Source organism: Acomys russatus, chromosome 6, assembly GCF_903995435.1.
Source record: "Acomys russatus chromosome 6, mAcoRus1.1, whole genome shotgun sequence".
Lineage (NCBI taxonomy): Eukaryota > Metazoa > Chordata > Mammalia > Rodentia > Muridae > Acomys > Acomys russatus.
In genome coordinates this window covers 73,479,678-73,493,664 of record NC_067142.1, presented here as the reverse complement: position 1 = coordinate 73,493,664, position 13,987 = coordinate 73,479,678, and the positions used below count along the sequence as shown (strand labels likewise).

At 50.7% G+C, this 13,987-nt stretch overlaps 1 protein-coding gene across 1 annotated transcript in view; it reads right to left on the bottom strand.

Annotated features, from left to right (window-relative positions):
• The window catches only part of Kif26b (kinesin family member 26B), a 405,568-nt gene that overhangs the window by 5,446 nt on the left and 386,135 nt on the right, over positions 1-13,987 (bottom strand). The window contains exon 12 of the mRNA XM_051147982.1: positions 10,331-13,760. Within this exon, the coding sequence (XP_051003939.1) occupies positions 10,331-13,760 (3,430 nt within the window). The remainder of the gene's footprint in view (positions 1-10,330; positions 13,761-13,987) is intronic.

The window sequence follows — 13,987 nt, the reverse complement described above, 5'->3', positions numbered from 1 at the left end:
GATACAAGGTCCAGGTGTTTGGCGGTGTACATGGAGGACCACTGTAAATGCTGAATGCTATAAACTATCCAAGAAGCCATCTATGCTGTGAGGAAGACTGCAAGCTGCACCCCTCTATCTGTTATCCCCCTCTGTTTGTGTTGGGGTGGGGTTGGGGGGAGGAGCCTAGGAAGGGAGCCTCTGGCCTCATACATGGCAGTAGCATGGCAGGAAAGTGCTCCGCCATTATTTATGTAGCTTTTCTGTATAGACAAGCCTAACCCTGCCTCATGTACGCAAAGCATCTCATTTCATTCCCATAGGAAATGAGACAGGAATGAAGATGATAGGTGGTTTTCCTGAGGTCTCAGCATTCTCTCTCTCTCTCTCTCTCTCTCTCTCTCTGTGTGTGTGTGTGTGTGTGTGTGTGTGTGTGTGTGTGTGTGTGTGTGTGTGTGTGTTAGGGGGTAGGGTTCATGCATGGGTGTAGATGCACATGTGGACAGGTGTGTGGTGGCCAGAGGTCATTCATTCTTCAGGTATCATCCACCTTGGTTTGTGAGACAGGCTCTCTCATTGTCATGGAGCTTGCTGAATAGACTAAAGCTGGCCAACAAACCCCAGTGATCCACTTGTCTCTGCAGCCCAGCTCTGACATGATAAGCCCCGACTCTCTCTCTCTCTCTCTCTCTGTCTCTGTCTCTGTCTCTCTCTCTCTCCCTCTCTCTCTCTCCTTCCTTCCTTTTTTCCCTTAACGTGGGTTCTGGGAATTGAACTCAGGTTCTCATATTTATGTGGCACACACTTAACTAACTAAGCCACCTCTTTAGTCCCAGTAATCCTTACACACACACACACACACACACACACACACACACGCACACACACACACACACATACAGACACATAATATATATGTGTCTTTATACACATATATATTTTCCTATGTTTTAAGATTAAGAAAAACTAAATAACAAATGATTTTCCCAATGGTATTGTTAAGTGTCTGCTGAAGACCATATACAAATAGCCATGAATTGGTTGCTGACTTGCAGCACTTTCAGGGGTTGACAGAGCTACGTTTAGAAGGTTGGTCCTAGTGGCAGGAAGTTAGGTCACTGGGGGAAGTACAAACTCTAAATGTCCAACAAATATAGGACAATGCTTAGCTCATCAGACACCAGAGAAATGTTTACCAAGATTACGTGGGTGGTATTACCTTACCCTAGCCGGTATGATTTCTGGAGGGTGGTGGTGAGGTAGCTCAGAGGGTAAAGCTGCTATCTGTGCAAGCTTGGGACATAAGTTCAATTCCCAGAGAGAATCAACTCCACCAAGTTATTCTCTGGCCTCCACATGCACACATGCACACAACCAATAATAAACGACTTAAATTCTATTAGGTTAAATTTATTAGATTATTACTAGAAAAAAATTGTGGCAAGGATATAAATTAAAAGGGGCCTTCACATATTGTTTATATGGAGAACAAACAGTAAGAAACGGTCTAAAAGCTAAAGGTGGAGCTGCCATCCCACTCATAGGAATGTGCCCACAGGGAATGGAATATGCTATAAGGAGACACATGTCCATATTTATTGGAACACTATTTGTAGCAGCTAAGACATGGGACCAAAACCAGGTCCTCCACAAGAGTGATGCATGCGTTTAACCACTGAGCCATCTCTGCAGCCCAGAGACTGTTCTTGTCAGCAACACTGACTAAGAAAAGGATAAATCACAGTCTCTGACCTCAGAGACAAGGGACCAGGATTCTTTTTTTTTTTTTTTTTGAGGTTTATTTATTATTATGTATAGTGTTCTTCCTGCATGCACACCTGCAGGCCAGAAGAGGGCATCAGATCACATTATAGACATTTGTGAGCCACCATGTGTTTGTTGGGAATTGAACTCAGGACCTTTGGAAGAGCGGCGCTCTTAACCACTGAGCCATCTCTTCAGCCCCCAGGATTCTTCAACATGGACAAGGAGGTCTCCTCACTGACTAACTGTTTCTGTGCTAGGGAGCTGGGGATGTGGATGCTACCCTGTCACCTCCCTCTCAGATCACACAGAGAAACATTTGGCACAGAGTGACAGTACGCACTGTATACAAACACCCTCTGTACACTGAGGCCTCTGTATTTTGCCCAGCCTTCATCTTTACTGTGTGTAGTCATGTACATGTGCTTATGTGACACGCTCAATGAAGAGTCCTTTCTATTCTCCCCTCCAGGCTCCTACACACACACACACACACACACACACACACACACACACACACTTACTTCAATAAAGTGCAGGCAGTGATCTATGAGACACGGGGGCAAAGCAAATGTCTGTCTCTTAGGGTCCAGCACCTTTATATGAGACTAGATTAGACAGTGGGTTTTGTTGTTTTTGTTGTTACTGAGGGAAGTACAAGCCAGGTGACTCCGGCAAGCTGTTCCATGACTCTGTGCCTCAGATCCAGTCTCTGTGAAATGGGAGCCCTGAAGCTGAGCAGGGTTGAGCATCAGAAAGGTGACAAGCATAGCTCTGACTGGCCTAGAGTGAAGGAGATGTGTCCAAAGAGACCTAAGGTGAAGATGTGCCTATAGGCAGTTCTTGCAGGTGGTAGACGCCCCTAATGCCACCCCCTCACCTGTCTCCATTTGACCCAGCTTTGGTAAAGCTCCTGCATTCATTATTTTCCCTGGCAGAAGCAACTTAAGGAGGAATTAGTTTTGGCTTCTGGCTCGCCATCATGGTGGGAAGCCACAGGGGTGGGGTGGCTTCTGTCTGTGGTGGCAGGAATGTGAGGCAGCTGATTCATCTCGATGACCAAGAAACAGGGGGTGCTCTGGCAGAAATGGTCACTTCTACTGTTACATATATATTCCATAGGAATGAGAGAGCTGCCAGCTGGGGACCAAGTCTTTACGTGCATAAGCCAGTGGGAGGTACATTTCACATTTAAATGATAACTTGCATGGTCAGACCATAGCAAGTGGTCAGATGGCAGGAAATATCCCTTTAAAGGGGAAGTCAGTAGTAGAATGTGTGGGAGAAGGTGTCTCTCGGTGTCTGAACAGAGCTAGGTGCCCATCAGACAGCCTTGTCAGGATGATTCTGTTTGCAGAGGAATAGAGGCCGAGCTGGGTGGATGGATGTATTAGTTACCTACTGCTGTGTAACAAATGAACCCAACCCCAGCAGCTGAAACACCCATCATTTAATTTGCATATTTCTGTGAATCCAGCACATGGAGCATCAGTGGCCTGAACGACATTTCAGAGGCACAGGCCATGCTTGCCACCACTCACAAGGGCACTAACAGCAAGACCTTGATGTGCCATGCCATTGAGGGAGAAGCCTGTGCCCAGGGTCTGGGTTGGTCCACACCTATTTACAATTTCTGGGATTTCCCTCATGGTTTACCATCTCTATCTCAGAAGTGTTATTTCTAGCTTTTCCCTCAATTTCTTCCCTAACTACTTCCTTCTAGGGTAGTGTCAGCAACAGAAAGCCATGGGCAGTTGGAAACCCCAGCTAAGTAGAAGTCTTTCAGGGCCCCACTGCATGCTGCCACGCTGCCTCTTCATCAGTTAGCACACGATTAAGACATGTACACATTCAGTGTGTAAAAGCAACACGGGTTGATAGCTGTCCACCTAAGTTTGTGTCACCAATGGGCCAGGTTTAGTTTAAGAAAGTCATCCTTTGTACTTACTTTCTTTGTGTGTGTGTGTGTGTGTGTGTGTGTGTGTGTGTGTGTATGTATGTGTGTGTGTGTGTAAGTATGGGTTTGTGTACATGTTTGTGCAGACACAAGGAGACAGAGATCAACCTTCCATGTTACTACTCATCAGGTACCACCCTCCCTGTGTTTTTTGAGGCAGGATCTCTCACTAGCCTGGAATTCACCGAGTAGGCTGGGCTGACCGGCCAGCAAGCTCCCAGTATCTACCCTTCACTCTGCTAGCACTGAGATTACAGGCACATATCCATTTTGTGTTGTTTCAAAAGCTGGATTCTTGGGATGCTACTCGGGCCCACACACTTGAAAAGCAAGCACTTTACTGAGTTGTGCCCTAACCCCTGAGCCCCAGGACTCTCATGAAACTTTCACCAGACCTACTCTCACTAAATGCTGCAGCACTGAGGTGCCAAAAGCTGCAGAGAGGAGTGCCTGGACCATCAGCAATGGTCTTACTGGGTCATCTGCTGTCCTGATGCCCAGCTAAGGAGTCTGACATTGGGAAGGGGCCTTGCTGAGTCAGAAGATGCTATACAGTGGGTGCTAGTGTCAGGGACTGTGGCCATTCTGGGTGTTGAAGTCTCATTTCCCTCTCTGGGGAGTACACTTCTGTCCCTCCCCAAATTCTTGTTGCAGCAACTCACAAGTACACCTCCCTTCCTCCCTTCCTCCCTTCCTCCTCCTCTTCCCTCCCTCCCCCTCCCCCTCTCTCTTGTCAGCTTGAAATAACCAACTGAGAGTCTTCCCTGATCCAATTGGCCTGTAGCCATGTCTCTGAGGCATTGTTTTGATTGTTGACCAATGTAGGACGGCCCAGCCCACTGTGGGCAGCACCATTCCCTGGGCAGGCAGTCCTGGGTTACGTAAGAAAGCTATCTGAGCATGAGTCACTAAGCAGCTTTCCTCCATGGATCCTGACTCCAGGCTCCTGCTTGGAATTCTTGCCTGACTTTCCTCAAACAAGGGCTGTGACATGGACATGCAAGGGGAAGCTGAAATAAACCCTTCCCTCCCCCACTTGCTTTTTGGTCATGATGTTTATCACAGCAACAGAAAGCAAACTAGAACAGTCCTAGCTTTGGGTACAGATCCTAGGACTGTAGTGAATGGACAGGATGAAGTATAAACACAGGCACATAAGAAATGGTGACACAAGTCAGTGTCACAGTCCTGCTCATCTCCATGAAGCCAGAGCGAAGGCCTCCTGCATGACTGAGGGTTGTGACTGTAGAGTCTGCCATAATGGTCTGACTGATCCTCTAGATCAGTGGTTCTCAACCTGTGGGTCATGACTCCTGTGGGATAAACTGATGTTTCCACAGGGGTCATCTAAGACCATCGGAAAAGACAGACATTTACATTACAGTTCATAACAGTAGCAGAGTTATAGTTATGAAGTCGCAACAAAAATAATTTTATGGTTTGGGGGGAGTCACCACAATACAAGGAACTGTATTAGAGGGTTGTAGCATTAGGAAGGTTGAGAAATACTGCTGTGGATGGAGAGGCAGAACCTTGCCAGGGCTCACCTGGTTCCCTCCTGGCCCAGTCTGGCCCACTTTATTGCTCTGTAACTCTTACTCTGTACTTGAGGCCCTAGCATCACATGTTCTGGCATCTCTAGGGACCTACTCCAAAAAGCTTCCTGTGTCTCAGGGAGCGAGCCACTTTTCTTTCTTCTCTTGATCATATATTCAAGAAGGTTCCCTGACCTTGGTCCTTCCCTTCTATGGTTAGGTTCTTTTACCTTGGTTCTTCTCTTTGCTGACTAGGTTCTATCACCCTTTTTCATCTGTGTCTAGGTTGAGTCTCTTAGAAGGATTCTGGCAACCTTCAGCTCCCTTCCCTCAGTGACAAGAAACAGCCACTGTGTTTCTTGATCTCATTAACTCAAAATCAGGCCACACACCTGGGAACCAGATGAGCAGCAAGGCCAATCTAGGATGCTTCCAGTTCAGTGAAGGTCCTTAGTCACAGATACCTGTGCAGTGCTGGGAAATAGACCTGCTCTCCCCTGGGGCTCAGTTCATTTATTCAACATTAAGAGCTGGGAAGATATATGTTTGATACAAAAACAAAAACAAAACCCAACTAACCAAGCAACAGACAAACAAAACCCGGCAGACTAGACTACACTCAATATTTAAAACACTATCACCAATAGGACAATAAATACTAAAGATCTACACGAGCCGCATATTAGGGTCACACTACCAGCCAATCAAGGAATCAATCAATCATACCCAACAGTGCCCTGCACCTTTCAGTGTTGGATACCAAGCAAGCCTTGCAGAAGCTCATGGCTAGGCTGGCCCAGGTATCGGTGTAGCTTAGAACCGATGTGCTTCCCCGGCCCCTGCGCCCCCTCCCTGCACCTCCTCCCCGCCTGGTGGCTTCTCTTCAGGCAGCCCCTTCCTTTGCCCTAAGTTTTCCAGTTGCTAGTGGCAGCAGGCCAGGCCCCCTGCAGAGGGAATGAACTACCTTCAAAGCGAGGTCCCTGACAATTCTCGGAGTTCCCCATCAAGCCAAGAGAAGGCAAGCAAGAGAGAGAAGGCTCATGGGTAACCTATGGTGGTTAGAGCACAGTGCAAGGGATCAGAGAATGAGGTAAAAAGGACCCAAAGGAATGAAGTGTGGTCCAGAGGGAGGTGGCTGGGGTAAGGGTGGGGGCTTGGCTAGCACAGTGACGATTTACATCCTGTTAGCGACTTAGCTGCCTACTGGCTGGACGGACCCTATTCCCCATCCGGCCAGGTTATCTTCACTCTAATTCAGAGCTCTAGGCTACACAATTCTGTATTGCCAACCACAGAGGGCTGGCTAGGGACTGTGAAGAATCAATGAAAATCTACTCGGAGAAGTTCCTCTAGAGAGTCTACAATGACTCCATCGCTGACTACAGTTCTACAGAGCTATATATAGGATGTTTCTGGGTGTTCTTATTACGTTTCCCACACGCTCAAGAAATAACAGCACCTGGGTTTGCATTTTCTAGGCTCTCACTATGCTCACTAAGAATGCTCCCTTTGAATGAGCCCCATTATATTGCAGATGGGTCATGCTCTTGTTGATCCAAACCTGGGCTCCCATGGTTTATTTTCTCAGCCTCCCGAGCCCTCCACTCGGCCTGCCAGGGTAAGCAGCAGCATCCTTCAAGACCAGGCCTTTCCCCGCAGCCATCCTCAGTTGCTTTGATTTGCAGGATCTTGCCTGTGGCCAAAAGCTCCCTTCTGCTGGTCTGCGTTCCAGGCTTAGCACAAGGCAGTATGTCTCTGTTCATGGTCCTCCTTTAGGTAATGACCGCTCTCTCTGGATACTTCACGTTTCTCGTGGTTGTCTTAAACTCTGATGCTGACTCTCTTCCCATAGCACCAGCTCTGGGAGTACGGAGGATACTCCCAGTGTCCAACAACTGCTGCTGTTTTATCAGGGTTTTACAGGCGTGGCAGTCTGCAGAGTGACTCTGTTGGGAAGTGGTGGGGCTTTTGGGAGGTGGGATACAGCTGGAGGCCTTGGGTTGCCCGGGACATGACTTTGAATGGAATTGTAGGAATCTAGCCTCTTTCTCTCATTTCGCTCCCAATCATCATTGGTCCGGTACACACGCCCTGCTGGGATGTGCTACCTCACCCCTGGCCCCAAAGCAACAAGGTCAACTGACCATGACTGAACCCAGGAGCTAAATTAAAATAAGCCCTCCTCTTTGTTAAGTCGACCGCTGCAGGCGTTATTTCACAGTAGCAGAAAACTGACTAATGCCACATCCAAAAAATGGAGTTCATTAACAAAGGGTTTTCTTATGGAAAGAATATCATACTATTATTTTTAGTTTCATAATAATAATGCGCCCAGCAGAAAGACTGTTATCTATCAAGCTCTTTAAATAAGAAAATTGAGACCCAGAAAGGCTAATTAAAAGTCAAATAGCTTATGACCCTAAGCTTTATCTTTTCACTATACCAAGCTCCTGTGCTGTTGACTGTGCTGCTCACCAGTGTATATCTATAGGAAGGGGCTTGAATGGTGGTGACACACAGCAGTGTTTGATGACGTCTCCTGTTACATACACATCCCACAGGAAGCAGAGGGCTCATGGGTATTTCCCAGCAATTATAATCCCCCCCTTTTTTTCAGTAAGAAAACAACTAAATCATCACAATTCTCCAAATGCAAAATGATCACATTTAGAATGTAATTCTAAATCCTAGACATCTCCCAGGACTGGAAGACTGGCCATCTAGTTAGGAATGTCTTTTGAGGGGGTCTTATGGATTCTCTTAAAAAGCTGTTTGTGATTTATGCTGATCATGCCTGACAGCCAGCATTTCTCTTAATAACGACCCTAAATAAGGCAGACAAGGTCACCTAACCTGAAATGAGCGAGCCTTCCCTGCGGTATCCATCACAGAGCCCACGATCTACGGTGGTTGCACACAGAGGTCTGGCGTTCGGGACGCTCCATATTAAATCCCATTTCTAGCACCTTCCCTGGCATTTTTATGTCGCGCCATTTTCCTTCAATGGCCTTCTAAGAGGAGTCCCTCAAAGGGCAGCAGTTAGGACGGGAGTTAGCCCTGAGCAAGGACGTGTGTGGAGCCCGCTGTCTTTCTCTGAGCTGAGAGTGTTCTACACACTGCTTTCTTTTCTCATTCACTCATTTGCTTCCCTGCTTCATTCTAGTATCACAGCCAAACCAATATATTAAGGAGCCTCGACAGTGTTTAAGTTTCATATAGGGGACAGATAATGTAGCTGGGTGGCAATGCGCTAAATCATAAGACAGAAACACTCCACCAGGAAAGCGCAGGTGAACTCAGAGTCCACACTACAACTGTTCTCCAGGCTTTGAAGAGCAACATGGAGTAAGCAGTAATAACAATGCCTGTCAATCAAGTGCTAGGAAGGCCAGCATACTTATTTTCCATGAAGACTGGTGTACATAAAGTATTTTGTTATTTTCAGTAACTAATACCAGTACATTTCAGGGCCCCCCCCCAACCCCCAAGCCTTGGGAATAGGCAACAGAAGCTGCCTTGTTGCACTGAGCAGCTTGCCACTTTTACCTCGTCTTACATGGGGGTCCTCTGCAAAGCCTGTTCTGAGACAGGGATGAAATAAAAGTTCTATCTGAGCATAGCGGACTCGGAAACACACAGCTAGGAAGCGCAGATGCCACTGTGGCAGTGGCCATGATGGTGCCTGAGCCTGCCCAGAATGGAGTGTCCTCTCTCAAGCCTTGTGCTATGATCTGCCGTGGACTGGACAGATGGATGGGCCACTCTGTACCATGGCAAATGGGGATGGGAAGCCACAAACTTAGGCTAGACCCTGGAGATTGAATTCTTTGATCCAAGGAAGACGGATGCCTTATGATGGGTGTTGGCCTCGGCCCTTATGTGCGCTGATCCATTGCAGCTTGGGGGTCACAGCTGGCAGGAAACACGCAGAAGCAACCCCATGGCAGATGGTGAAAGCCTGTGAACAGTTCCTGCAGCAGCCGCTACAAAGAGAAGGACCCTCTTCTACATGTCACCCCCATCTCTTAATCCTCACTAGGATGATGACACTGACATGCAGGGCAAACGATTCAGAAAGCTCTCGATTGCAGAGCCTTGCAGTGCGTGTAGGACAGTGGACAGGCAGGACAGGTCTCAAGGACATTCTACTCTGCTGCCCTCACTCAACAGAGGTTGAGAAATGTACAGAGGACAACTGATTTTATTTCATTAAGGAAAAAAAATAAAAAGTTCTTACCCTTAGGATACAGAGGCGATTTCTTTAGTATATAGTAAAGAATGGAGTTTCAGGCAAAATTATCAGGGCGTCTAAATTATTCTTGGAACCTTTGCCTCTGTCTCTGCCCATTTCCCTCCTTCTGCCCTTTGAGCTCACCTACTGAAAGGTACCTGGGCCACTGGCTCTGACCTTGGTCGTCTTTTTGCCCAACATAACTTACTGTCACATGTCCACCTGAACTTCAAGGAACACATCAATAACTCAGGCTTGAGGACTTGGGCATGTGTGCCTGCTGGTAGCTCACTTCTGCGGATGGCAGAGAGTGCCCCTACAAGTGGGTAGGCAGCATGGAACATGGGCATACATTGCCTAACACTTGGGGGAGAGGCACTGTAGGACGCATGGCTAATACATGTCTATGACCGTCACCAGTGTGTTTGTGGTAGGGATGGATGAAGGCTCTCCCGTCGTCCAGCTTTCAATGAGATGAAGTGCCTCATGTCCCTGGGGGAGGGTCTTGGAGGCCACCAGCCTCTATCTGTAGCTACTAGGTCAGAGGGTAGGGTGTCTAGCTGATCCCTCAGAAGGCTCTGGGCAGTAGCAGTCTCAGCCTTTGAATATAAACGATGCACATGTGAAAGCAGAGATAAGAGACAGTAGAGGAAGCAAGCACCTGCTGGCTGCCTGAAAATCCCACCCCTAGCATCCCCAGCACCCAGACCTTTAGAATAGACTCTGAGGCTTTTATCCTCAGCCAAGGTGGCAGGTGGCAGGACACTGAAGAAAGGGAACACATGACTCCAGCGGACCGACCCCATGGCTGGTCGAGAACAGATGGGGTGCCCTCTGTTCTCCCAGCCCATGCCCGGTACCCACCTGAATTAGACCGTTTCTTTGGGGTCTTGAGGCTCCTGCACCTCCCTCCCACGGAGCTGCTGTTCTCGCTCATGGAGTCCTGGGCGGAAGATGCGCTGCCTGTGGCCTCGCTGTCCCTCATCATGCTCTCATAGCCACTGCTGCCGCCGCTGTGGTAGAACAGAGCGGTCTTCCCCATGGCAGGTGGCAGCTCCCCACTCAGGACGCTGCTGTTGTCACTCCCGTGTCCGCTGCTGCAGCGGTGCGGCTTCCGCGGGGGGGTGATCTTGCTGTAGGGGGAGGGAAGCAGGTGGGCGGCAGCGGGCTTGTCCTCTGTGGGAGCCCCACTGCGCTCCTCCGCCTCTGCCCGCAGCTGTGCACCCCTTGGGCCCGCACTGCCTTGCAGCAGCTCTGAAATGCGACCATTGACTGCTCTCAGGGGCAGTTTGGAAGCCAAGCCAGAGCCCCGGTTCCTGCTGAGCGACTGGGTGGACCAGGACATGTGCTTTCCGCTGGGCGGCAGGTTGGAGCTCTGGCCCACAGACTGTGGTAGGGACTTGGTGGAGAAGCTGAGGGTTTTGGTGGTCGAGGTGGACAGGCTGCGGGATTTAGGACTGGCCAGCAGGAGCTTGCTCACCGCCGAGATCTTAGACTGGCTGGCCTTAGGAGAGGCCCCTGCAGACTGGGTGATGCCACAGCTGTTTGGGGAGGCCCCTGTGCTGCGACCCAGGCTCCTGCCAGTGCGGGGCATGGTACTATCTTTGCCTGCGGCGTGCATGCGGGAGCTCACTGACGACAGGCTTTCCGCTCTCTCCAGCGACAAGCATTCATAGTGGCTGACTGTGGTCCTGCCAAGAGAGTTGGTTCTGCTGGCCAGCTGCTCCAGCTTGGCGCTGAAGAGCTTACTGCTGCTACTGGCATCCTTAGTCTTGCTGTTGGATTCATCCGGGAAGCAAGCGGAGAAGGTAGCTGGCTGGTTCAGGGGGCTACTGCTGCTGCTGCCGCTACCGCTGCCACTGTGTTGAGGGCTGGCCCTGTTTTTCTGGTCCAAGCTAGACTTGCGCACGGGAGGCAAAGGCGGTGTCCCTTTGGGCCGAGCCAGGACACAGTGCTTGGGGGACGCTACTTTCCTCTCCAGGGTTGTCTTTGAGGACTGGGTGCCTGGAGCTCCGCCAAAGCCATTGCTCTCTGCCAGGCAGTGGTAGAAGCTGTCCAGCTCTTCGTGCCTGTCGGCTTTCTGAAATGCCCTTGGGAGGCTGCTTGACTTTAGATTTCTGTTGGAGTGCATGGGACTTTGGGCCACCAAGCCAGGCAGGACCATCTCACAGCCATCCACCACCCTCCTAATGCTGTCAGTCACCTGAAAGGCAGCTGCATCTGGGCTGCTGCTGCTGCTCAGCCTGTTGTTGACTGAGTTGGACCTGCCATCCAGTTCCTGCTCTGACTTACCTTCCATCTTCAGGGAGCTTGAGACAGGCTCACACTTAACCCCTTCCTCGCCAGAGTAGGCGGTCTCCTTTTTCACCTCCTCTTCTCGCTTAAGCCAGGGATCCTCAAATTTCATCTCTCTCCTTGCGTTGGCTTCTTTGCTTTCCTGGGACTGGGATGCTTTAGGGGCTGCCTTTGGGGTGGCAGTGGAGGACTCAGGCTCTTGTACGTTTCGGGGGCTCATGGCAATGCAGGGGTACACTGTGATGTTGGTTTTCATGGGGATGTACCCTTCGCAGCTGCTCAGACCGGCGGTATTGGAGATGGTGACCGTGGTCTTGCCCAGTGTGGAGATCTTGCAGCCTTTGAGGGGAGTGGCTTTGTTGACAGACTCTGCCCCCATCTCAGATAAGATGAGCAGGTTGTCGGTGGTTCCCACCTCAGGCTTCTCTCTGCATACCACAGCGGTGTTCTGGATGCTGTTGACGAACTCCGAGGCCGGGGGCTCTGCCATGGCTTCCCCATGCCCAAAGCATGTCTGGGCGATGAAGCTGTGGCATGATTGTTCACCGTCACTGCCCGCGCTCATCTCACTCAGCCAGGAGCTGATGGAGGAACGGCGGCTGCCTGTATCCCGAGCTTTCTCATCCAGGCCCAGCTTAGGGAGAGGCAGGAACTGTGTGATGCTCACCTCAGAGACGGGCGCCACGCTGGAGTAACATTCCAGGTCCTCACTGATGCTGCTGATGATACTGACGGGCCTGGATCCTGAGGCCAGAGCCTGCACGGAGCAGTCGCTGTTGAAGCTGATGATGCTGGTGGGGCGGCCACTGTCCAGCACCCCGCTGATGGTCAGCTCCTCTACCAGGGTGAATACCAGCTCATCCTCCCCATTCAGCTCCAGTGGCTGTTGCACAGTCACCATTGTGGTGCTCAGAATCTCCTTCTTTGAGTCTGCAGAAGGGCCTTCCTGGTGTTCGCCTTCAACCAGGCTTCCAGAAAACCCTTCGCTCTCAGCAGACATGGATTTCTTCACGACCTGGGGACTCATTCCAGCTGGGGGTGTACGCACATCAGGCTGAAGTAAGGACTCACTGGAGACCATGCCGGAGTCCTTGCTCAGGGAAGGTGGGGGCGCGGAGGAGGGCAAGACGCCCTTCTGGGTGTAGACTTTGCACCTCTGAGAGGGAGAGCTGGGGGGCTTGTACTCTGAGGTCTTGGACAAGCTGGCGATGCCTAGGCGCGGGGAGCCCATGGGTCTGGGCTTGCCCTCCACAAAGCCACAGGAGTTCAGACTCTCCCGGCTGCTCTGGAGACTGGGGCTCTGTGTGAGCTGGGAGGGACTGTGCTGGCTACTGCTGCCGGGGATGCTCCTCGGTGAGGCTGGACTGGGGCTGCTGCTTTGTGTCCCAGTAGGCGCAGGGGACCGATTCTGCTGCACCTTGGAGGCCAGAAGCTCTGTGCCATCCCTCTCGGTCAACTGGGCATTGTCTGAGCCATTATCTTCTTTGTCGGATTCAGACAATGTGTCTGGCCCTGCCGCTTGGCTTAAAGAAATGCGTCTGCCAGCCTGTTCTGGCCCGAACTGCATGGGCAGCTCTTCGAAAGGAAATGTATTGGGCTCTTCACTGCCGTCGATGCAGTCTAGTCTTTCCTGCAGCTCAGCAAACGTGTTGCACTTCAGACAGTCCCTTTCCGACTTGCTGGCTGCAGCCTCAGCTGCCTCCACCGGCCGGCTGTCAGCCCTGGTCTTCTGGAGGGCTGGCACGATGGGCACAAAGTCTGGGGGCCCCTCGTTGTCAGTAAGCTCTTTGTCGGACAGGGCTGTGCCATTGGGCCCGATGTAGATGACAGTATCGCAGGACTGCTCGCTGCTGGAGGAGTAGTCGGGATCACTGGACAGTGGGGCGAGGGGGAATTCAGGGTCCACTGGAGCCCGGGCATGGAAGGGTCTCAGCTGGGTGGGCCTGCGCATCCTACCCTCCTCACAGGAGCTTTCTCCCCCAGAGGAGCTCGATGTGTACTGCAATGTGGGCGAGAGAATCATCAGTGGGGAGCTCTTCTGAGACAGCCCGCCCTCCTAGGAAGCCTGTGTCAAACATATGGCAGTTAACAGCTGCTGACTGACCCTTGGCTCTTGAGGAGCAGCCCGTGGAAGGACCAGTACTCCCTGGGTTGTGCCAGAATACCCCCCTGTCCCATTCCATGGGTATGCGTGCACAGATAGCCCCCATCTGCACACTGGTGAAT